The sequence below is a fragment of the Pelobates fuscus genome, chromosome 1 (assembly GCF_036172605.1).
Source record: "Pelobates fuscus isolate aPelFus1 chromosome 1, aPelFus1.pri, whole genome shotgun sequence".
NCBI lineage: Eukaryota > Metazoa > Chordata > Amphibia > Anura > Pelobatidae > Pelobates > Pelobates fuscus.
In genome coordinates, this window is record NC_086317.1 from 386171438 (window position 1) to 386196593 (window position 25156).

The window sequence follows — 25156 nt, forward strand, 5'->3', positions numbered from 1 at the left end:
GGATAGGCTCAATAGTCCAAAACGCGTTTCACCTTGTTAAAAGGCTTCCTCAGTTGCCTGTTGTATGTCCCATCTGCTGCTGCTTCCTTTTATCTAGCCCGCTTGCCGGTTTCGCTCGTTCTATCCGTCACTTCCGGGTTGCGTCCTGTTGGAACGCAACGTGCGTTCCAGCGCTCATCCTCCTTGTTTATCTTCCGTGTATGTTACTTTGAATGGGCATGTCATCAAGCTTTATTGCTACACGGCAAATTTGTTATGTACAGTGTATCTCCGTGTTAAGGGGGAATTTATATGAACAATATTCTTTACCTTAGGGGTCCAGACGATTATACCACTCGAGTCATATGAGGGTATGACTCCAGGCTGTGAGTTTAACTATTATTTCACTCCTTTTAATATAGTGTTTTAAAGACATATTGCACTATTTTCTGTACCGATTTTATTTTGCAGAACATCCGCTGAATTTCAATTTTAAAGCTCCACCTTTTATATGTATGACTATGTGTTTTTAAGTGGTGTAGGGGATACCACTTTCTAGGTGTTTTAGAGCTGCAATATTTACTTTCTTCCATATTGTGCACATATTTTGGGGGGTGTGTGTGTATGTATATGTGTATATATATGTATGTATATATATATATATATATGTATGTGTATGTGTGTGTGTATATATATATATATATATATATATATATATATATATATATATATATTACACACACACACACACACTCTAAAATGTTTGTAACGTATGTTTTATTTATCTCTTATTTTAGATTAATGCAGTTCGAGCCGTTGTTCCCAACAAAAGCAACAATGAGATTATCCTGGTGCTCCAGCACTTTGATAACTGTGTGGACAGGACGGTTCAAGCTTTCATGGAAGGTAAGGAAGAGATCGGCTGATTAAAATAGAGGGACCGAACCTGTTGTATTGATGTAATGACATGGTTACTAAGATTAGGAACAGGTTTTGAATGGGGTGCAAAGTCTGAGAATTCAGATCGTATTTCTCCTGCCTAAAGCAGAGTGAGAAAATGTTCCGATGCTTTTGCATTCCACAAAATTTAAGTGTATGGTCATATGCGTGACTAATAAATGGCAATTTAGACACTGACATTCTAACTGGAGAACCTAATTGTGTCTAAGAAGCAAAGGCTTTTCATTGTTGTGCACTATGCACATTATTTTCCGCCTTGTTAGAAAACTGCACTTTAAGTTGCATAATGTGCAGTAGGCTTTTATATAAATCTAATCGGCCTGCAGCAACCCTCCCCACACCCATCACTCTATGGAAGAGTTTACACAAGGAACTGAACCTCACTGTATTTTCTCTCTAGGTAATGCAGTAGAGGTTTTAAAAGAATGGACTGTGCTTGGCAAGAAGAAGGTGAGTACAAAGTTCCATGCATTGTTACATGGTTGGAAAATAAAACGCATTTATTATATTCTCTCCTGATGCACTTCACATGTTCATATGATATAGGAATACAATGTTTATTGACATATATATATATATATATATATATATATATATATATATATATACACTGTGTGTGTATATGTATAGTTTCAAGCACCATGAATGCCGGGTAGGTGCAATATTTTAGACATAAATCATTACAACTGTGGTGTCCAAACCTCCCCTCATCCCTTATGGATCATTACATAAAGATCTTCCATACTCTTTTCCAGTTGGATCCCCCGTCGTATTTTGTTGTTAGTTTGGTTTTTTTATTTTTGTTTTGTTTGTTGGATATAAATGCTATAAACGTGCAGTCTCCTCCCTACTATGTGAACAGATTACAGTATATACAGAAAATCTGATGACTCTTTTCCAGTCAGAAAAACCGTCTCAGGACACATGACACGTCTGTCAGTCCAGTGCTTCTTATAGAGCAGCATTGATTACATACTCAGTGTCTGACATCAACATAATTCGCACACTGAAGATAGACCTCAAGTAGATCCAGTAAATTAACCTATTTTAAGTTCGGATCCACTAGTGAATGTCTGACAGTCACTAGAAGGTGTGAAAATGTGTTTGTGTTTGGAGGACATAATGGTTTGTAGGATGTCTTCATAGAATTATAACACATTCAGCACTAATAATCAAAACTTCCTGCCTTAAAAGGACACTCCAGGAACCCAGACCACTATTGCCCGTTGGAGTGGTCTGGGTGCCAACTCCCACTACTCTTAACACTGCAAGTGTAATTATTGCAGTTTTTTATAAACTGCAATAATTACCTTGCAGGGTTAACTCCACCTCTAGTGACTGTCTACTAGACAGCCACTAGAGGGCACTTCCTGGATCATAGCACAGGAAACCTGTGCTAGAGCGTCGCTGGACGTCATCATGCTGTGTGAGGACCTCCAGCGTCGCTCATTTCCCCATAGGAAAGCATTGAAAAGCATTTCCAATGCTTTCCTATGGGGAGCTCTAATGCGCATGTCTGTCTCGCCCACCGGCCGACGCAATCACAGGGAGGAGCGGCGGAGGAAGAAGCAGCGAGGTGGGACATCGTCGCTGCCTCTGGTAAGTTACTGAAGGGGTTTTCACCCCTTCAGCAACCGGGGATTGGGGGGTGGGAGGGACAGGGGACCTGCAGTGCCAAGAAAACGGTTTGTTTTCCTGGCACTGGAGTTTCCCTTTAAGAGTGAATATGTCATAGACAAGAGCAACAATTTTCTTGTTTTTAGTGGTGATAAAAGTCCTGGTGGAGTAATAAGCAATTGATCACTTTTCTGGAGCTGTAATTAATAATCCTATCATCATACAAATTGTAATGAGCAGCGAGATGACAGGTGGGGGGAAGGCTTCTATACATCATTATGTATAGATAATTTTAATTTTTATTTTATTTTTTACATTTTTGTAAAATTTTCAGAATACTGGTTCAACCTTATCACTATTTTATTGCAGTTGTTTTAGTTTTGTCTGTTGCTTGGTACATCTTATTTTAATGTATTCTTTGCACATTCATCTTAGAATAAAAAGAAGAAGAGTAAACCTAAACCAGAGGTTGCGGCTCCTAACAGCACGGCTGACTGTGGTAAATCCACACCTGGAGAGGGCGAACAGAGCACTGCACCTTGTGAGAAGAGCGGGCTGAATGGTTACCATATCAACGGTGCCACCAATGACACAGAGTCAGTGGATTCCTTCAGTGAGGGTCTGGATACACTTTCTTTGGATGCCAGAGAGTTAGAAGATTCTGAACCCTCCACCCCTGATGTTTCTGATCCACCAGGTAAAAGGAAAATTGAGACAGACAGGTTACCAAAACGTAACCTTGTGCTGTGTGATGTTTACCATCTTCGATTACAGAGCAGGAATATATAGTATTGATAGAATATATATATTTTTTATTTAGTAGATATATCCCCAATTAAAGGCATAATTAAAGCATGCAAGTTTTGATTTGGGGTACATCTAAAAACAGCTTGCAACTTGCATTTCATTTGTCTGCTGCCTTTGCAAACCCTCCCCATCTAACTCCGCCCAGACTTTCTGTGACTGTCCAATCACAGATTTCCCAATGCAGCTCAATGAGAAGGTGCTCTGAGCAATTGCTGCCTCTTGAGTTTAGCTTCACTGAGCTAAACAAACCAGGAAGTAACAGGACCTGTTGTCAGTTTGAAAGCCAAGGGAGTGAAACCAGGTTTATTTATAAAAGTGTCAATTTCTATAGAAAAGAGGGTACACTTTTCACACACAAAGCTCTTCAGCAAGTTAATGTTTTAGGGGTTAGGAGTGTCCCTTTAGGAGTATACAATTTTTGAAAGATCTATAAGGCAGATGAAGATTACATTGAAAGGAAACATGGCACAAACATGAGCAAGTTTCCCCTTCTCTGGGACATAACCATTGAAGCAGATAAGATAAGTAGGATCATTGCAGCAAAAAAATATAATGAGCCTGCAAATTCTAGAGCCGTGTCAAGAAGGCAAAATGTTAATTTCCGAATATTGCAGAAATGTTGGATTTAATCAAATTGTTATTAACATCTCGCTGGTGTTAGCTAACCTCTTTTGTCTTTATTTTATTTTTCAATTCTGTCATGGACTGGTAGTCCTGCTGCAGCTGGCGAGCTACTTGCTGATTATTCCATATGAACAAGCCGTTTGTCCTGCAAGCTTAAACAAACACTCCAAATCTAGAATCCCCCCCCCCCCCCCCAGCATTTGATCAAGTTGTGCTATTGTCTCCCCAAGTTTATTTCTTTGCCCCCCCCCCCCCCCAAAAAAAAACAAACAATTTTTTGTTAGGGATGGGGGGGGGGGGGATTATTTAAATTAACCCTTTACTTACCTGTAATCCAGTGCATAGACAGCCGCTTCTCATGGAAAACCATTGTGGACTTTTTGCACGTGTGTGACAGTTGTATCCAATGCTTCTTGTAGAGCAGCATTGAATGAACGTCAACATCCCATGCAATGCGTGAGAATGCCGAACGTCAAGAACAGAGTTTAACTTGGTTCTGTACGCAGAATCACCATGTAGTGGCTGCCAGAGTAACAGCCAATGGAGGGATCAAAATGGCAGGGGCACTGCGCCAAGACCACTTACTTGAGATGAATTTCCTTTAAATAATGGCACTATTTCGCAATAAAAAAATTTAGAAAATGAAATCTACACATTTTTAAAGGAAAAACAACCATGCTATGGAGATTGGAAATATTTGTTTCAAAATGCAAGGGAATGTTTAGAATTGCATTAATTTCTAGTCTGATATTTTCTTGTCATTCCTTTTACTACAAGTATAAATGTACTTCTCTAATGCCAATGTATCTGTTATTGTTGACATGTACTGTGCTTTGCAAGGTGTTACAACCTTAAATTGTACCTGTTGTACAAATTTGTCATAATGTCCAGGTAATTTTTATTTATTTTTTTACCTGAAAGGTAATTCTGTATATACTGTACTACCCAAACTGCACCGCTCAGCGTTGTGGAAGCACACAACGAAATGTGCATCCCTTGTTGAGAGCAGTAATTTAATTTCACCCAAAGAGTTTACTCCAATATACATGGCCACTTCAGTGATTTATAGGGTCATGGTGGTAGGAGTCAGTATGTGTGCAGTGTTTCTAGCGCCTGCAAGGGTAAGTTGGCTCTTCCCTCCCGCCTTCCTCCATGCAGCATTGGTTATGTTTAAAAAACAAACAAAAAAAAAAAACACCTCTCTCCCCTCCCCTTGCTTGCTCTAAGGATTCACTTTGAGCTCTCTATGTGAAGCCTATGTGTGGCCCCAGTGATGTCCGGAAGGGGACACAGAAGAGCAGCACCAGGAGATTTACCCAGTGCTTAATTCAAGGGGAGTAAATCTTTGTGCTGGGTTGCTTTCTCCCTCTGTACTTTCACTTTCTGAAGACTGGGGAAGATACGGTAAGCCAGTCAGTGGCGCTGCTGCCCGAGCCTTCTGTTTTGATGAATTTCAGAAAAGCAGAAGTACGGGGGGCAGAGCAATCCGGCACTGAAGCACATTCTTTAAGGTTAAACAGTTTGTTAGGGGTTTAACGCCTAATGGTACGGAAGTCCCAAGAACCTGCTGACACCATAATGACCTAAATACGTTGCCCAAGGTGTTCCCTTAAGAACATTTGGCTGTGTGCATAACGTAGATATTCATTTTCATTATTTACTTGGGTATCTTCACCATTGATATGTTTGGTAAAATTTTAAACTCCGTCTTGCACACATGCTTATGCATTTATTTGCTTTTATTTTATAGCCACAACGTTCGAGAATGGACGTCCAGACCTTGAGTTGAAACTCACAACCTCTCACCTTCCTCAGAGATCTGCACATCCAAAAGCTGTTCCATCTGACCACAGGCATACTAACAAAGCTCGCTCAGGAAGCATGTCTAGCTCCCAGTCATTAAATGACGATGCATCTGCATCCTCAGGCTCTAAAAAACTAGGTAGATTATTTTGCAGTCCTTATTTTCATTTTACTTCGTATTAAAAATAGGAAAAAAATTTCATAAAGTGAAGGGCAGTAAATAAACAAATGTAAGCCATTTTCTTGCAACTGTTGAAAAATCTTGCCGTGTTTACTTTTTATTTTACACTTGAACTACTAGAACTAGAACGGCCTCCTGAATGTACAGAAAACTTCCTCTTTGCATTAGTCAAGAATTAAGATAAATGACATTGTTGAACAGTAGCATTAAATTCTGAAGCCTTGTTATAATGTGGAGAAATAAATGTAATTATGACGCTAATTAAACTTCACAAGAATATAAATATTTTGCAACCATTTACCAAATTTCAAGGTTCAAACTTTTCTGTTTGTGCTAGTTTTCCATTAATGTTACATAGCTGAAAAGAGACTTGCGTCCATCAAGTTCAGCTTTCCTCACATGTAATGTTTGTCTCCTGTGAGTACAAGCAAATACAAATATGTGTTTTAGTGCGTGGGAGATGTTCTTCACAATGGCAAAACATTTTAAAGGCCACACTGGCATAGAGTACAATGCATTTTATAATTTAATCTAAATGTCACTAAAGGTTTTCTGTGTAGTCTTTGCTTTCTGTAATCAGTGTATTATTTGGAATGTTACTGCTCCGGTGACTATAAACCTGCATTTCACAGGTGCCAACATTGAGAAGTCCGTGAAGGACCTGCAGCGCTGCTCTGTCTCCCTTGCACGTTACCGCATGGTGGTAAAGGAAGAAATGGATGCCTCGATCAAGAAGATGAAGCAGACTTTCTCAGAACTGCAAAGCTGGTGAGAGGACCATAGGGACTATTTCTTGTAATTATGGGTTATTAAGCCTGTTCAGCTTGCTTTGGCAACCAGAATGTTAGAGTACTGCTAATAGAGCTGATTCAAGAACCAAGTTCATTTAATCAATCGAAGTCATCACTAATTTGCTGGTTTCTTTAGTCACTTTCTTGGGTCTTTTTTTTTTTTTTTTTGCAAAGACCCCTGGTTTGGACTTTGACACTTGCAGTGAGGTGGCTGCTGGTGCAGGGAAAGGTGAGTTTTTTTATTTTTATTTTTTTACTTACCTGAAATAGTTCTTGCCACGGCCATTTTCTTCTGTGTGGTCCTCTTCCACCTTCTACGCTTCATCTGCCAGGAGCTGACATTAGAGATGTAGACAGCATAGACAGCCGCTTTACCCTCAGCCGACGGTTGAAGGCTTGACTATAGAAGATCCACTTTTTTTTTTTTTTCTTTTTCTCTCGCTCCTCTTTATCTAATATATCTTGACTAAGTTGGAATTTCAATCAAACCTAGGTTCCTCGAGATATATTTCTGAAAGTAGATCTGATGGTAAACTGCAAAGGATTACTCAACACATTGTTCCATATGGAAATTAAATTGTAATGGTACACGCTATTTGAATTAAAATGGGAGGATGAAAATGGACATTAACACAGGTAGTGCAGTGTGTAGGGGAGTGCATGAAAGCCTGCCTCCCAAGCAAGTAGACAGATTTATAGGAGAGAGATCAAGAGTAAGTTCTTCTGCAAAGCTACCTAAAACATGTTGAGCTCTTATAGGTGGTCCACCTGCTCTCTGTGGACTCCTATTGCTAAATCAAGTGCAACCATAATGTTTTCATTGTTCAGCTATATTACAGAATGCCAGACAAGATCACAACTCGTGAAAGTTACCACATGGTAAATTCACTAAGGGCACTTGGGATGCACCAAATTCCTGCAAAGTGTTCTGCGCCCAAATACTGGTTTTAGCTAAATCCGATCTGTCAATATTTTATATTATCAACCAAGATAAATTGTGTGACTGGTTGGAAAATTAATGTCTCTTCTTTTTTTTTTTTTTTTGTCAATCTCTTTTTTATTGAGGCATAAAATTATATGGGATACAAAATGAAAGAAGGGAGACGGTAGAGTTTCATACATAACTGGTATAATACAATGCAATTTTTATCATCTCAGCCTCATTTTATGTTAGGAAGAGTGGTTCTAGTGAGTTTAGCGTAGTAGTAGTGAGAGTGGTCAGACTTACGTGAGATCTCAATGTATGATTATAACGCACACAAGCTTGGCTATGCAGTTATGTAGTACGATCAAAGTGATACATTCAACGTTTAACAGTGCTAGATTAGTTGTACTAGTTATGCTGACGTAGTTGTAGTGTGGTCCTATGCTGTAGGTTACAGTAGATTATTATCATTGTTAGTGATAAACATGCTCGACTTGGTTTGTATACATTCTAGACAGGTAGGCAACATGCATAAACATTTAACTAAGCATAATCTACCGCTGGTGACTGCAAGGTCGTAGGGTCTCAGGCTTAGTTGAGATAGCTATAAAAGTAAGTTTAGCCAACAAATTATAAACAAAACGCTAGAACTTAAAAATAATAAAAGTTAAACATTAAACATGTTGAGCTAGAGTTTAGTTCAGTTACAGTGGAGCTTCCTAGGGGTTCAGCTCAGTGCTTCATTTCAGTAGAGGACGCATAATAATATCGCATGGAACTTTCTGGATAGTGGTTTCTAATTTGAGATTTAGGGTACATTTAGGTAGTTTTTGCTCTCCTCAACGTATTTGCAACAGTGCGGTACGTAAACTGCCACCGTGGGGCGTTATGGCCCAAACATATAGCCTAAAGGTGTCAGAGATATTTAAGCTAAGGCCCTTGCGTAGTAAAATAAGCTAAAACAATCCGATAAACAAGGCTCTATAGCTGTAAACTTTAAATTATGAACATGACCTGAAACAGTTGCTCAATAGATATTATCTATCCCCTTAGGTCCGAGTGTTCAAATTCAGCCACATGTACAGGCATTTAGGCGTGTGTATGTCCACATTTGGTGTGCCTGGGGCAGTATGGATAGTCCAGGTAGGGTCGTTCAGCCAATGCCCTTTTGTGAGGCCGGCTCAAGCGTGTCCGCCGGTGTTGCCGCTGGGAGATGCTTCCACGTGTTGCGGCCTGTGGGGAGCAGTTGTGGGTGACTGCCTGCTTGTGAGGATGATCGGTGTTGCTGTCCCAGTGTTTGGTCGCTGGGTTAGGTGGAGTCGTGGGTGGTCTTGGTGTTTTACACCCAGTGGGCGCCTCGGTTTTTCCTTTTTCAGGGCATGCGTGTGCCGTTTGTGCCGTGCTTGTCTGTGGAAGGCTGTTCGCTCCCTTGGGGGGTGGCGGGGTCCCCGTGTCTGCCCTGGCTTGTCTGCCCTCCAGGGGCCTCGTGGGATCTTTGGCGTGGCGCGCCTGGTAGCAATGGCAGGCCCCACCACGTGTTTAGTGTTTGGCTTTCTTTGTGAACTGGGGGGCTTCCCTTGTTGATGGCCACCCCCTGTGGATGTGTGTCCCCGCTGTACCTGGTTTTGGTGATCGGCTTTGAGTGTGAGTTTGTTCCAATGATTTATGCCGCTCATCTGTCTCCTGCTCGAGTGCAGCTGCCGCCATCTTGGAATCCATAGCTTGGTAATGCGTGCAGCGTTAGCTGTCCCGTGGGGTTGTTCAGGTGAGTCGAGCTGCTTGGTGACCGGGATGACCCCCGCCGGTCGGGGGGGGGGGGAGAGAGTTCCTTGCCGCGGTACCTGTTGCAGCTAGTGCCTCGGAGAGCGGCCGTCTCTCCGTGGTCTGTCCTCAGGTAGGCCGCAAGCCCCCTCGCGTCAGGACGGCTGTGCTGAGGGTCGTGGGAGGTACCGTTTTGGTCGGTAGCCCCTCCTGATACGAGGTACGGTGCGCAGCAGTCAGTGGGGTGTCGTGATCGGGCGCTGTACCCTGGTTTTCCCCTCCAGACGCGGGAGCTCTGGCGAGGCACGTCTGGACTGCTTGCCTGCTTGGCTCCGCCCCCATGTCTCTTCTATTTAAGTACTTCCCATTTGTATAATCAGTAATGTCCAATTATTACATGTGGGTTATACAGAATAACACAAATAAAGAAGTCCAGATAATATGTATCCGGTATGGTACTTATTTGTGCATCGGAGAGAAGGCATGTATTTTTACACAAAACCCCTAACAAATGATGCAGATAGCACAAGAAAACCTAAATTGATAGTTTTGAAATCAACCTGTTTCAGTTGGCTATTCAATGATTCAGTTTCCGTCAGTGGCGTATGAAATGTCAAAATGACACTATGAAACGGTGATTTCCTCAGGCATCCTCTCACGATAAATTGAAGCGGTTTACCTAAATATGTTATATAACTTGATCTGTTCAGTAAATGTAATTTGCATTCCAAAGAGTACCACAATAGATTGTAAAGTGTTGTGGTTTTTATTGGAGACTTTTATATACAACCTTGTATTTTAAGCTTAAACAGTCATGCAACATGTTGTAGGTTCATTTGCTAGCATTTACATTTCACATTCAGCACAGCACACATCTGATCTAGGGCTACGGTAAATGTAAATGTAGTGATTAAACATTAAGCGCATAATGCTCTGAGAGCCAGTGCACAACTTAACCCCTTCCCGCCAGATGACGGACCCGGTCTGTCAAACAGGTAAAGTTAACCCGCGATCGCGGGGTTAATGCTTCTCCGGTCTGCCTCTGTATTAGAGGCAGACCGGGAGCACCGGATCGCGCTGCTGCAGCAGTGATCGCTCTGACAAGCTGTCCGAGCGAGAACATGTCCTGCAGGGACTCACGATCCGCCTCCCTGCTCTTCCGCGGTCAGTGTGAAGTGCAGGGAGACAGATCACTGCTTTTTTTTTTATAACCCTCAGTGGTTAATTTTATTTTATTAATTTAAATATATTAAAATGATGTATTTATCTAGCTGGGGTGGGTGGAAGTTATTGGGGAATTTGGTGTTTGGCTAGCTAGGGATTAACGTTAAAGTTTTTAAAAAAGTAAAAAAAACACATGAAGTATTGTACAGTCGTAGCGCACATACGATTTGCAAAATATAGTGCAAACTCACTTTTTGTGTCAAAAAGGCAGAACAAAATGCTTATTAACGCTACACTTGGTTCAAGCTAGCGGAAAAATTATCCCACGCTAAGGTTCAAAACATGCCTTTTGAAATACCCTGGGATGTCTTCTTTAAGAAATTGTATGCCTTTATGGTGTAGTTAGAATATGTAGCCTGGTAAAGTGCTCCAAAGTGGGACACGGACGCATCAAAACCTTCCATGAAAATTCACATTTAAGGGGGGCGGGGCCTGACTGTCATGGAGGAGAGAAGTGTTTTGCAGGAGCTCCTCTCCTAGGCAAGCTTGAACCACAGTTCTCACCCACATCCAGCCTCAGAGGGAACGACTTTATAGAGGTATACAACTTCTGACCCTCCTGGAACCCACTGTGGGGTTTAAAAATCTACAAAGAGCTCATCTGCTGCACTGCTCCAACCATGCGGCCTGAGGCACACCGGATGGAGGAGGCGGCCGATCCTCTGGCCTGGAGCTGTCTGATGGTACGCAACAACACACGAGGACCCCGTTAACCCCCTCGGACCGGTCGGGGTTATCCCAGTCCAACCCTGGGAGGCCTCGCAGACCTAGCGGGAGATAGAGACCAGGCCAAAGCGGCTACTACAACCTGCAGCGACACAGCCAACATGGCGGACACAGAGCGGGCTCCCGACAACACGGAGGACAGCCCTGATATCCTGGCTAGGCTGGACAGGATTTTCAACAACTTCTGGAGCAAACTGGAAAGTAAGCAGCACCAGCATGTCCGGAGCCAGCCAGGTGACTACTCGCAGCACAAACCAACCCCGGTCACACAGCAGAAGGCCACAGTTGCGAGGCCCTGCCGAGCCCTACCATGGCGGCGAGGCGGGAAACGCGCCGTGCCGAGAGGTTCATACACCCACCCGGGAAAACTACCAGAGGGTAAAAGCTCACTTTGGAGACACCCTCCAAAATCCGCAACGGCATCAGAGGGGAGCAGTCTCCTCAAGGGGGCGCAACCTACATAATGCCTCCCACAAGCCCAGGAAAGCGCAGCAACATGCACCCACGGTGAAGGCTCACACATGGCCGGCGCCCAAGCAGCAGAGCCCGACGAAACTATCCGCAAGACAGAGACAGGAACTGACTAAAAGCAAACCACAGCCCTGCACCAAACTTGAAAAGCCATGGAGAACCCTGTTCCAGACCACCGAAAAGCACGACCTTTCACCTGGGACTCAAAACCCGACTCGCTCCAGTGCAAACAAGGACTATGCTTTGGTGAAACGAGGGATAGGGTGAACGCGAATGGTGGGGGGGTATAGGCAGGGGGAATTGTTAGGCTTCATTAGCTAGCAATGAACACACACTCCTGTTACTCCTCTGAAACTAGCTCTCAAGTCAGGAGTTTGTTAATTTCTGCTGCAGCTGTCCTACTAATGGCAACACAATGTCTCTCTACACATCACCCAGGGGTATCAACTACTCATAGCTTAGCATAGGATGTCATATCAAGCAAAGCTGTCTTCAAGCGGATTTGCAATCAAACTGATTTGTTTTCAAATGTCTTTGTTGTATTAATTTGCCTCTATAACAAATATGTGCTACGTTCTTTTATACTCTAAATTCCATCTCTTCTGTCTCCCCTTATGCTGCCCAATAACACTGCAGTGCGAATTGCTACTAATACTGCGCCCAGAGGTCTACCACCCCGATAACGTGCTTACTTACAACTGTACATGTAAATATTAACTAGTGAGCTGCTGATAGTATCCATATTTTCCTAATCATAAGCAGTTGAAACTGTGACAGGCTTACCGTATGTTTATTAAAATAGGAATCGATAGTATTCTTTATAACATAAACTCAAGGGCTCACACTCATAAGTGGTTACTACTCTTATACGCTTGCTAAATATTTGCAGCAAAACCAGAGTGGTATGACCTCCTACTTAGTCTAGCCTCTGCAGGACTGGAAATTACTGTATTTTTCTTAATTTCACCTAAAATATATGTTTGTTTATTGAATAGACACTTCAATCTAGCTTGAGTTCTAATATTAAACCATAATGAAAAATGTGCCGCTTTAACAAATGCCATGCTATTACTTCTGTTGATATGTGTATGCATGCTGTCGTGGCATTCTATATGTGTTTGTCAATCCTTTGCACAACAAAAATAAAGAATAACTAAATTTACTTGACCACCGCTCACGGCCTGGACACTGTGGCGAGGCATACCAGAGCACGCACACAACTTACACCGCCAAAGCTTGGCTGACTCGGCTCACCTAAACTTACATAACCTTACCCTGACAGTATAACGGCCCAGCAGATCATGGGTCATCTTGTAAGGAATCTTCACACAAGTCACTTACGCGTTAATAGCAAGCTGCCACAACAACATGATAGCCATTAATATTGCACCATGCATACAACAACGTAGGCCACACTAACGCAATAGTCAATACTCAATTCCACTCGGACAGCAGAGGCACTTAGCTACCAATGCTCTCTGAAAAATGTACAGACATGAATGTTCTTAAGCCGCAGTATACCCACTGCTATTCATGGGCCAAGCCACGGTGGCGTATATTCCTTACATGCACTAATCAGCACAACAAAATTATTGTTATGTTACCGGCTCAAACCATGTTTTTCTTTGTGTTTTCTTTTTTTTTTTTTCTTCTTTTCATTTCTTTTGTTATTATTATTATTGCTATAATATGTAAGACCAGATCACCTTACTATGATGTGACCTGGTTAGCGTACACTCTAAAGCATTAAACGTACGCTCCCACATAACCTAAGCCAATATGAGAGGCTAACGTAATCCTTCCTCATTAGAATGTGCGAACAACCTGCAACTCAATCATACTAATATAGCACTATCCCTCATAGCACATGTTCGTTAAACCACCGCTCGACTCTAAGCATATGTCCACCTAATTTTATCGTTGATATTTTGTACAACTTGTTGATGACACTATGTTAAATAAGCTTATAACAAAAAATGTGTGCATGTTCCATACGTATCACATGTTTTTCTTTTTACTCTCTGAACTTTGCGCTTGTGAGAGCAAATGTGGCTGTACAAGCACTGTTGTAAACCTTTATTTTTTGTCAATCTTTCTTTTATTGAAGCATACAGGATTGGGTACAAAAAGAAAAAGGGAGGGAAATGTAATAAACAGTTTACAATACAGGATTAGTATATCGACATTTTCAGAGAACTACATTTCCTGAGTGACAATGCCTCATTTTTTGTTTTTTTGGTTAGGTAAGTGAACGTGTAGCGAATCTAAAGCGCGTTGTAGCTAAAGCAGGCTTGTAAAACAGGTTTATAATACAGGCTTAGAATAGGTGAACAGATCCACCTGCAGTGTCACAACATCTAATGCAGGAACAAGCAAAATCACATTAAAACAGATTGTTTAAGAGATTGATCTTGAGAGTTATTACTGTGTTCCAAGTCGCTGCGTCTGCATACTCTTGTTAAGGTTACGGTGCAAGAGGGAACTACACAAATTTCCCGCGAAATGGTAAGGGCATAAGTGACACATGCGTGTCCTATGTGTACAGGCTTGTGGTTGAAGCGGTAATTGTGAGACCCTCCTATATGTGTGGTTATGGTATGCATAACTTAAATATATGGCATACTTTACTATATATAACACGAGTGGGAGATACCAAGGGGTTGCCAGGCATGCAGGTATATGAGTGTGAGAGTAAGTTACTGGCCATTAGGGAATGCCATCCACATGTGTAACACAACATTTTATGATCATTATGGTATCGTTATACAGTTGTCAAGCACAAATTAGAGAAAACAAGCAAAACGATCATGCATATAGGGTATCTTAAGTGGTCTCCAGTTGTAGCAAGTCGCAGGTAGGGAGGCTGGTTTGTGCCCTGAGCTTGGATCTCTGCGCTGTCCTGGGGGTATACGTTCCCATTCAGCCTATGCCCAGCGTGGGAAAAAACTGTAAGGTTGTGTGGGAGTCCAGATTGGGCTGCAGGGTAGGTATTGGGCTGTGGGATTGTCCGCCGACTGTATTCGACCGGCAAATCCAGGATTCCCTCCAGCCCTGGGTGGTATGGGAAACCAGCACCCGTGTTCCACTGACCTGGAGGACCTGTGGTGTCAAATCTGTCCCCTGTTTGCGGTTGCTGTGGCGTCCGATAGGTGTTCGCCTTTTGTAGGGGCATTTCAGCCGATTTGGTCGGCGAGTGGAGGCTATGCCTCGGAGTGCTCTTGGCCCAGGTAAGGTGGTGGCTTGTGACGGCTGTTTCTCCCGAGGGAGTCCGCTCTGCCCCTTCTTTTGCGTGCGTGGTAGATGGGCTGTGATGCGGTCTTGGAGTTTGTGCCAAAAGGCTTGGAAGATGTCATCCAGGCGCTGTGAGATGTCTGGGATGGTGCTTTGCGGGCTTGCCCAGGCGGGCCCTGGTCCTCTGTGGTAGTTTGGCGTTCATCCGCCATTTTGGAGTGTTGCAGTAGCTTGGGAGCAAGTGGTATGCAGTGAGGGATAGATGTTGAGTTAATTTGCTTGTTAGCACGTACAAGCTAGGGTGGACCGGGATAACCCCCACCGGTCCCGGGGGGGGGGGGGGGAACAGGGCAGTAATACAGGCTTGGGAGGGCACTAGGTCGCACAGAGCGGGGGATCGGCCGCCCTCCCGTCCGGCGATACTACTAGGCCTCACTCCCTGGACCCTCGGCAGATGCTCCGTGTACCCACGGGCGGCAGACCCGGGGCACCTCGGTTGGCTCCTGAGGCAGGTATGTCCTGGTTACAGGCTTTTGTGGTGGTCCTGGCTGGCTGGTGTGCGGTTTTTCAAGCTTAGAGAGATGCTTGAGCTCGGAGCTCACACGAGGCACGTCCAGCCGCCATGATGTCCAGGCCCCCTCTGTTGTAAACCTTTATGCACACCAAAAATAAAGAATTAAAAAAAAAAAAAAAAATAAAGAATAACTTCACAAAAAATAAAATAAAATAACTTCACAAAATCGTGTTTAGGTCATACATTGGGCATATTGTTTTACTCGGAAGATATAACTGAGCATAATTTGGGGATTTTTATGACAGTGGTACATATTACGTGTAAGAAATACTCCACAAAAATGCAACATATATGTAAAAATGCATTTTTCCCCCCTCACCACAAACATTGACATACATTGGTGAAAAAATGGTGACAAGTTAAGGCACAATATACGCCATATAAGATACCCTGGGGTGTCTGCTTTATCAAATTAAAGCCCTTTTTGGGGTTATTTGAACAGTCACACTTCTATAATCCCCTAAAATGAGACATAGGCCCGTCAAATCCATCTACGAAAATTCCAACTATAGAAACTGAAATAGCATGGTCTCCTATATGGCATTGTAGCTTTACAGAATAGTGCCAAAGGCATACAATGGGGGTATCATTATACTCAGCAGATGTAGCTGAACACAATATGGGGTTCTGTGCAGGAATAGCACCCACCAGCTTTACGAAATACACATTACAAAAACCTTGTTATACGTGTATATGCCAAAATAAAGAAAAAACACAATTGTACTCCAATATTCAGCAGAGATTGGCGATGAAATGGCTACGTAAAAAGTGTCAAACTAACCATAGGTAAATAGCCTGTGATATCTACGTTATATAAATATATAGTTTTGTGTGTCATTTTTTTTTTTCTGTGATGGCTACTAAACCCACAAGACAAACATACCAACTTCTAAAATTGTTGCAAATTGAAATTTTATTTTAGTCCTTGTATTTTGTGACCTGTAACTTTCAAAATAAGCTGAAATCCTATACATATGATGTACTCTATAAATCAAGACATATAAATGAATTTATTTTTAAATACTTTTTCTAATCTGGACAGTTTATGCCAAAACTGTGGGACATTTTTTTTTATTATTTATTTTATTTTCAATTTTTTTGCTTTTTTTTTTTTTATACTGAATGAGAATGTATCTATGTATATGTGACATCAAATTAAAGCTCTGTTTGCCCTTTAAAAACGATTTATAATATGTGTTGGTGCAATAAATGACAGATGCAAATTGCATTTGAACACAAACCGCAAAAATGGCTTCTGTCCTTAAGCGTAAGACAAGCTTCTGAAGCTGTGTCCTTAAGGGGTTAAAGGACAACTGTCACCATACTGCCATATTCCTACACCTTTGGTCAGGCAGAGGTAGAATCCAACAGGCTCCTGCTTCACTCCCTGCACAGAACGGTGATGTCATCAGCTATCGCCATATGTGGTCTGTTAATCAAAGCAGAGTTACTGTAGAGCCTGGTCCGAATTCCAACCATATTGGCAATTCTCATATTTACAAACGCCAAGTACAGTCAGAAACTCGTTAGGCTGATCGATTCTGTACCTTTGGTACAGGTGAGGAAATCGCTGATTTTCGAAACTCACCCAAACCAATCAACAGCACCTCAATCGCAAATTATTAATTACTTGCTATTTGCTATTATTGCTATTTCCCCCCAATATTAACCATGGCTTGTGGTGGGTTTTGTTTTGTGGTTAACATTGCATGTCTGGTTGTCATGTCAAAGTATGCCACACAGATTAATTTAAGCCCTGGTGCTGCACTTTGTAAGAAAGCCTGAATAGGTATACCCGTATGCAATTTCTCTGTAGCTGGCTGAACGCTAACATGGTGCAGTAATATCACTATGAACACAGAAATGGCGCAGTTCGAATTCTAAAGTGAGAGAATAAGGAGCTGTTTCTTCCAGAGAAGGGACTGTTTTGCTTTAAGTAGGAAGCTAACAGAATTGCAGTCCATATCTGCAGGAATTCCAAAGGTCTGTCTTTCCTGGCTTGGTCTGAGACTTTTCAGTCACTACATGCAGTTTCCAACTCCTAGCTTTAATGCTCCCTTCAAATGTTCCCTCCCTGCTGCTCAGCTGTTTCATTTCTTTCTCTGGGTTTCGTTTCTTGTTGTTCACGCATTTTATTGTCACAAGGCATGGCCTTGGGATATTCAATTTCTTCAGCATGTTTATGGCAGCTACCTACATTGCCTGTCATTGTGTAAGAGATGTTTCTTTTTGTGTTTTTTTTTTTTTTTATGGCTTTCTGATAACCTTCACCTACCGCCACAACAACATGCAACATTTCTACCTAGATCAGCAAGAAGTATGCTCTGCCCTGGACAGTGAACATTAACTGCTTGTTCTTTTCAAAGGGAAAGACCACTTTTTTTTTTGTTCTTTTCTATCTTTATAGACGGAATTATTTATTTGTGTTCTTTTTTTTTTTTTTTTTTAAGGCGTGGTTTCTATCTCTTGCAAATACTACCTTTAAATGGAGACCCTTGGAGTAAAGGGTTAGTTTAATAAATAATTGGGACCACAAACCACCTTGCGTAACACCTCTGTATTTCCACAAACCGATCTGCAAAACATGTACTACCCCCAACACTGCACTTCTCAATGTAAACTCTATTAAAAGTTTGTAAGCGATCCTGTGGTAGAGACCACTGGAAAACTGTTTGCACGTGCGTCTCATTGCTCTAAGTAATCCTTGTTGAAGTAATTGCTAGCTAGCCAATTTCATTATTTTATCTTCACATACTTTCACTTTATTGATGTGAATATTGCTTGGAATTTTTGTGTATCATCTAAATATGTAATATTATTGTGACAGCCCTCACAGGTGGTTCTGATGGGTTAAAGTTAAGTGATTAGCTTTTGTGAAAACATGAAATGCAGTTACTTAGTACAACAGCATTGAAGCTTTTTCATTCAGATTTGAAAGTTGGTGAGTCACTGTATGAAATCAGATGTCGTAACGATGCAGTCTTTAGAGCAGGGTCCATACACATCACCCTTGAAGCTAGAGGGTGTAGACAGCAATACATTAAGAGATTACTAGGCCCATGTAGGTCACAAATTGATGATCTCTAATCTGATAATTAGTTGAATTATATGACTGGAACTGAAACATCAGGTAGAAAAACAGTATATAGGGTGTATTCTTCTGTAATCTCTAGTCTAATAATTGGTATATTTTAACGAACCAATTTCTGTTACCTTTACAGATATTCCAAGATTGCGGTGTCCAGTTTTTTATTTGGGGATTCATTAAAAAAAAAAAAAATCATACTTTTAGGACTATATTTGTTTTATAAGTGTCATTTAATGTATTAATTTGTCCATGAATATAGCGACTTTCTGATTCCAACAGGGGAGGACTACAATCAAAATTATAAGAATCACTCTCCTGTTTTTAGACCACTTACGTACAGGGGTCGCTCAGAAGCTCTCTGCTCATTCTGTCTTTTTAAGAAACAGAGTCTCAGTATTGCGTGCACAGTGTCTGTGAACCAGGAAACACAGTTCCGTATGGTAGAGGGGAAAGCCAAGCTTCTCCCAGCTGCTTTGGCTCACTGCCAGCTGGAGCCTCCTTCAATAAATAGCATAGGAAGAACCCTTGCGCTAGCTTAGAACCAGATTTCAGAGCACAATCATTCCAGAAGTTGTGTTTGCCCTTTTAAACACAAAAGAAACAATAGCCGTTTGTGTTTGTTCAAATAAAGTTTAATTTCTGCTTTAAGCTAATAAATAAAATGCCATCACGTCTTCAAATTGCCAGAAGTACAATATGCTAACACAGGGACTGCCATAGTCCTTTGATTGTGTGCCTTGTGCAACACTTCTGAGTGACCCATACCAGCTCATCTTTATTTCTCATTATCATTTAAAGGGACACTATAGTCACCAGAGCAACTACAGCTTATTGAATTTGTTCTGGTGAGTAGAATCATTACCTTCAGGCTTTTTGCTGTAAACACTGTCTTTTCAGAGAAAATGCAGTGTTTACATTACAGCCTAGTGATAACTTCACTGGCCACTCCTCAGATGGCTGTTAGAGATCCTTCCTGGGTCATGGCTGCCTAAAATGCATCCAAACATTCAGTGTCTCCTCCCCCTGCATGCAGACACTGAACATTCCGCAGTTTTGGCCAGTCATTACTCCCTCATAGAGATGCATTGAATCAATGCAACTCTATGAGGAAAATTCAGCGCGCCCATGCAGAGCGTAGAGACTTTGAACGGCAGTGCCTACTGTGCAGCCCTGAGCCAGGAAGCACATCCAATGGCCATCTGAGGAATGGCCACTTGAAAGGTGTCCCTAGGGGCAATGTAAACACTACCTTTTCACTGAAAAGGCAGTGTTTGCATGAAAAGCCTGCATACAATGATTACACTCACCAGAACAAGAACACTAAGCTGTAGTTGTTCTGGTGACTATAGTGTCCCTTTAAGGGTCAGTTGATGCTCTGTGTGTTTGCCTCATCAAGTGATCTCTGCTGTTTTCACTGCACCTCCCAAATTAATTTTACTCCTTTCATTTATGCTCGCCATCCTTCTGCTTCTGTTTGTTTTCTTCTTGAACCCTAGTTAATATTGCCTCTTTCACTGCACCATAGTCTCTGTCATCCTAAAATTCCTTCCTCTCTGTAGTTTCCTTATGTACTTGATACCATGGTATGAAAACACCTTGGTGTCTACACTTGCTAATGCATGAGTGTATCGGTATGACCAAAGGCATATCCCTGCTTACTTAAAGAACACTACCTTCGCAGTGAAATGTCTCATTGATATAATATATTATGAGAATAGACAACTTCAACTTGCCCAGCAAGACCGATTAGGCCTGTGCTCCCTCCAGACCCTGCACCACTGATAATGTGGTTTCTGGAATTTCCTATATCTCACTACTAACAGCTCTTCTCAGAACGAATGAAAAGCTCATGCCATATTTGTAGCAAAGGAAGTAGACTTGAAGGGCTTTTTCACTGAAGAGTTGACGCGAGCTTTAACAACTTATGCCACAAAAAGGGTTATTTTGCAAGTTTTTTTTTTCCTCAGGATTTATTATATTCTTTATTTTTGTTGTGCACAAATTAACAAATAGTTGCAACACGTCACAACAGTGGAAGCATGGTATATGGGGTTTTAACGTACAGTACATAATGTGACATTTGAAATTTCAGCACAGGTTTTTAAGAGAATAAAAAGAACATGCCTCAAAGACTAAACATTCATGACTAAATGCTACTTGTAGGGTTATGCGGCATAATTAAGATGTGAGTATGACAAGCTGCACAATATTAGAACTCTCTAGAGCCGTGACGTAAGGCCTCTTGCTTAATATCCTATAGGTACAAAATAGTTGGTAGCTATATCTCAGTGGGTCATTGTAAATTCTCTAGGTTTCTGTGCGATAAACATTTCGATCATATATGAAGTGCTACGACAGCATGCACCTACATAACAGTAGAAAATATAACTTCGCACGGTTGTGTCACATTGGCTACTGAGTGAAGAGTGTGAGGCCGAGATAGATAATGTGTGTGTGCAATTTGGTGTGCAGAGTTTAACAGGCTTGTTCAGCCACAATAGCATGCACAATCAGTGTAGTAACAAACACATTAAACGTAACGTGACATGTGTAGGCAGTACATTTGTAGGTTTTGTGTAGTTAGGGATAAATAATAATATTGGCAGAGCTGCGCAGTCAAGCAACTCGGGGTCAATCAACCGTGGGCTAATAGCCTCTCCCCCTAAGGTGTTGCCTATGGCTAATTCTGTAAGTGTGTACAGCACCTTAACGAAACATTTTCAATATTGCGTTCTAAGTATCCTGCTCACAGAAGATTATCGAGGGTTGGTAAGTGGGATCTACGGGTAGGAAAGGTTCTGCATCGTGTTTTACCCCTCTAATACTAAAACAATCATAAGAGAAAACAATAAAGGAACGTAACCCAAAAGTCAATTCACGCCGGTCGTATGGTGACCACTGTCTTGTGATAAGTGTTCAACTACATTGCCCTCTGTGAGTGTGGGGGTAACCGTTCAGGGGTTAGGAGTCCCATAGAGTCCCGTCATGTTTACCCTTCAGCCAATGTCCCGAATGGTCATTTCTCCGGGCCGTGGCATGCTGGTCAGGCCTTCCCACCATAGTGCAAATCGGTCGGTCAGTGGGCGGAAGAGGTGAGTTGGTAGTCCTGTTAGGCCTGCGGGTTGTTGCACTTGAGTATGTTAGGCGGGTGATTGTGTAGTGGCCAATTCGGCCTATCCATATATATATATTCAAACTTTAGCAACAAAACTGTGGAACGGCAGTAAAACAGTTATGTTTTGTAGGTGCTCCCATTAGGAGTGCTCAGGTAGGGACTACTGCCCGTGTAGCGCAGGCCGTGCCTCTTGGGACAAAGGTTTCTGCGGTAGCCGGGTTCCACTCGTGGGGTTTGGATGGAGTGCGGGACTGTTGCAGTGAGTCCGGTGGGAGGCCCAAGGTGACGAGGTGTGACTTCGCCTCCTGTAGGTCCGCTATAAGGTAGGTATTTTCACCCTGGATCACCTGAAGCTTGTGCGTGGAGCGCCATTGGTATTTCACGGAATGTGCGCGGAGCAGGGTGGTGAAAGGCCTTAGAGTTGCGCGCCAGGCCACAGTCCCTCTTGTGAGATCTGCGTAGAGCGAGAGGGCCATGTCTTCGAAGGTGAGGGGTGTGTTACCTCTGGCAGCGGCCATTACCACCATCTTGTCCTGTCGCTTTTGAAATTTGACAATTAAGTCCCTGGGTGCTGCCTGAGGAGCCGTGGGTGGTTTCGGGATTCTGAGCATGCCGTCCAGTACAACCCCTTTGGCCTGCTTCGGCGGGAGTAGTTTGCTAATTAGACGCCGTATGACGTGGGGAAGTTCGGACTCTGGGACTGTCTCCGTAATGCCTCTAACCTTTATGTTTTGGGCTCGGCGTGAGTCTTCCAGTGTCACCATAGTCCGTTCCACCCTCAGGTGCTGTAGTTGTAGCGTTTCACCTCCTGTTGGAGCATGGACACTTGCCTCGAGTGGGTGCGGCAGTCTTGCTCCACGGTGCTCATGCGGTGTGTTAGGCCCTGAATGTCTTTTTTTCATTTCAGCCATATCCACCTGGATGTTTCTGCGGAGCTCCGCTAACAGCTCCCTCATTTCAGCCTTAGTGACCGGGGCAGTGTCCGGCTTTGCTTGAGGCTGTATCGGGATATGCATTGCGGGCGGGCTTGCCTCCTCAGGCTCTGAGAGTCCTTCATCGGAGTCGACGAAGTCTTCCATGTAGGCGTCTAAGTCGGGCTCTGGCGCGCCACGTGCTCGCTGCCATAGATCCCCTATGCTGGTGCCCGGCCGGGGCAGGTCAGGTTTCAGCTTTTTGTTTTTCCTGCCCATTGGTGTGTCTTCTGCAGCAGCAGGTTAACTTTGGTAGCTGTTTTGGGGGGTAAATTAGTCGAATTTTGCTCAATTTGTGTCTGTAAATTTCAGAGCTCTCTTGAGATGCGACCAGTCAGTCTTATTTTGCAAGTTAATTGTGGTTTGTCACCTCATTACTGATCACTGTTTGGTGAATAAAGTCCCTTTTGTGCCACCAGTCACAGAGTAATACAGATTTATTTATTTTTTGTTTGCCAGTGCTAAGATAATGACACATGATTACCCAGTGCCACCATCTCAGAATTGCTTATCTACGAGTCTATTAAAACAAAAAACTAGATAAAGAAAACGATCATTGTAAAATCAACACTCAGAGCTCAGAGGCTAAATATAGCACTCCTTCCAGCTGATTTTCATTTTGAGGAAATCCTAGATCAAATGATAAAAATGTACTTTAAAAATTGCAAGTTAAAACAAAATCGCAGTCATTGATGTATTTCTTCTTGTGTTTACTTCTTCATTCTTCTAGTCTGACCTGTTATACATATATGAAACCTAGCATTTCCTTCATACTTGAATACGCCAGATAGTATGTACAAGCATGATGTGATGACCACTATAACCGGTTGAACATTGTCATTCACTGTCTGATGATTAAGAATGTATTTTATTTTTGTTAATAGAGCAATTCAATTAGCTTTCAATACATTTTAATTTCACTTTTTTGAAGTGCACAATAAGATCTCTCCCAAGTCCTTACCAATACCCTGATAGATGTATAGTCCATACATTTTTGCCAAGCTTGTCACTTTCTTACATCTGGTCCGTCTTTTTGTGTTCAGGGTGGTTATTTGTTTTAAGTATGTTTCTTTTGTTTCTTTTTACCTTATGAAATGTGTTTATTTCAAAGAAATTTTAAAAGATCAAATGTATGTACAATTGTTGAGTTAGGGATTCCGATACCTGGATATGTGCAAGATCTACACTCCCCTTCTGACTAACTTGCTGTAAACCTTGTTTAACAGTCCATCTTCAAAGAGATCTTGCTGATTAGTCTGACACCTCTCATTTTCATATTCATATATACTTAAACCCTGAAAGTCCTAAAGTAAGATTGTGCTCTTTGTAGAGTAATGGATCTATAAAATAGTTATTTTACAAGATATATTCATATTATTTTCTAATAAAATCACTTTTGGTTAAATAGCATGAGTTTTGTTTTTTCTTTCAATCAGTCTCTAATTTCAGGTTGCAAAATTAACTAGTTTTTTTTTTGTTTTTTTTTGTAAATATAGTACAAATAGTCACTAATGTTGCGGGAGTTTGCCATGCAGTGATAGAGTAGTTAATATTACCATAACTGCTGCAAAGATGGCATCTTAAAGCACACCAATGTTTTGATGCATCAAACCGGAACGCTTGATTGGATTGTTTTTTTGTTTTGTTTTTTAATACCCTTTATTTTGTAATATAAAGGTTTGTGAGATTTGTAGAAATTCATTCTTCTGTATTTACTTCTATTCTGTAACCATGTACTTCCACCTTGGCTCCCTTTCAGTCATTGTAAATGTTGACCTTTTCTTGACTTTGAACTTAATTTGTGAAAGAGGAGAAATAATAACGATTTATTAAATATTGTAAGAAGTGATAATTTTATTAAAATGTAATTTGATTATATATTTTTGTGGGGAGGGGTACTGGCTTGTATTGATTCATGGTAAACACAGTGTATGTTAATTCTCTTTAATTTTGTTATTTCTTCTCTCAGCCTCATGGACAGAGAAGTAGCTCTTCTTGCGGAAATGGACAAAGTGAAAGCAGAAGCAAGTATGTAATAACGTTTGTTGATTATGAAGATAGTCAAGATCAATATCTAAGCTAAGTTAGCTTAGTATGTTAATGCAACAAATCCAGAACAAACGTCATCCATGTGGAATGCATTTGTTTTGCACATATTTTAGCATTAAAGTGTGAATTGTTTGGATGTCAAAGGGAATTTCAAATATTAGGAGGGGGACGAAGTGAAATATATCCTAAAAAAACAACTAATAAGTGGGCTATAGATAAGAGAAAATAAATCTCCTAAGTGAAGGAGGTAATAACACCT

General features: G+C 41.8%; 1 protein-coding gene across 3 annotated transcripts in view; it reads left to right on the top strand.

Moving 5' to 3' along the window:
• The window catches only part of SPATS2 (spermatogenesis associated serine rich 2), a 111368-nt gene that overhangs the window by 75418 nt on the left and 10794 nt on the right, over positions 1 to 25156 (top strand). For all 3 annotated transcript variants that reach the window (XM_063426178.1, XM_063426161.1, XM_063426169.1), the window contains 6 exons: positions 777 to 885; positions 1340 to 1389; positions 2992 to 3253; positions 5738 to 5929; positions 6604 to 6739; positions 24818 to 24876. In XM_063426178.1, the coding sequence (XP_063282248.1) occupies positions 777 to 885; positions 1340 to 1389; positions 2992 to 3253; positions 5738 to 5929; positions 6604 to 6739; positions 24818 to 24876 (808 nt within the window). The remainder of the gene's footprint in view (positions 1 to 776; positions 886 to 1339; positions 1390 to 2991; positions 3254 to 5737; positions 5930 to 6603; positions 6740 to 24817; positions 24877 to 25156) is intronic.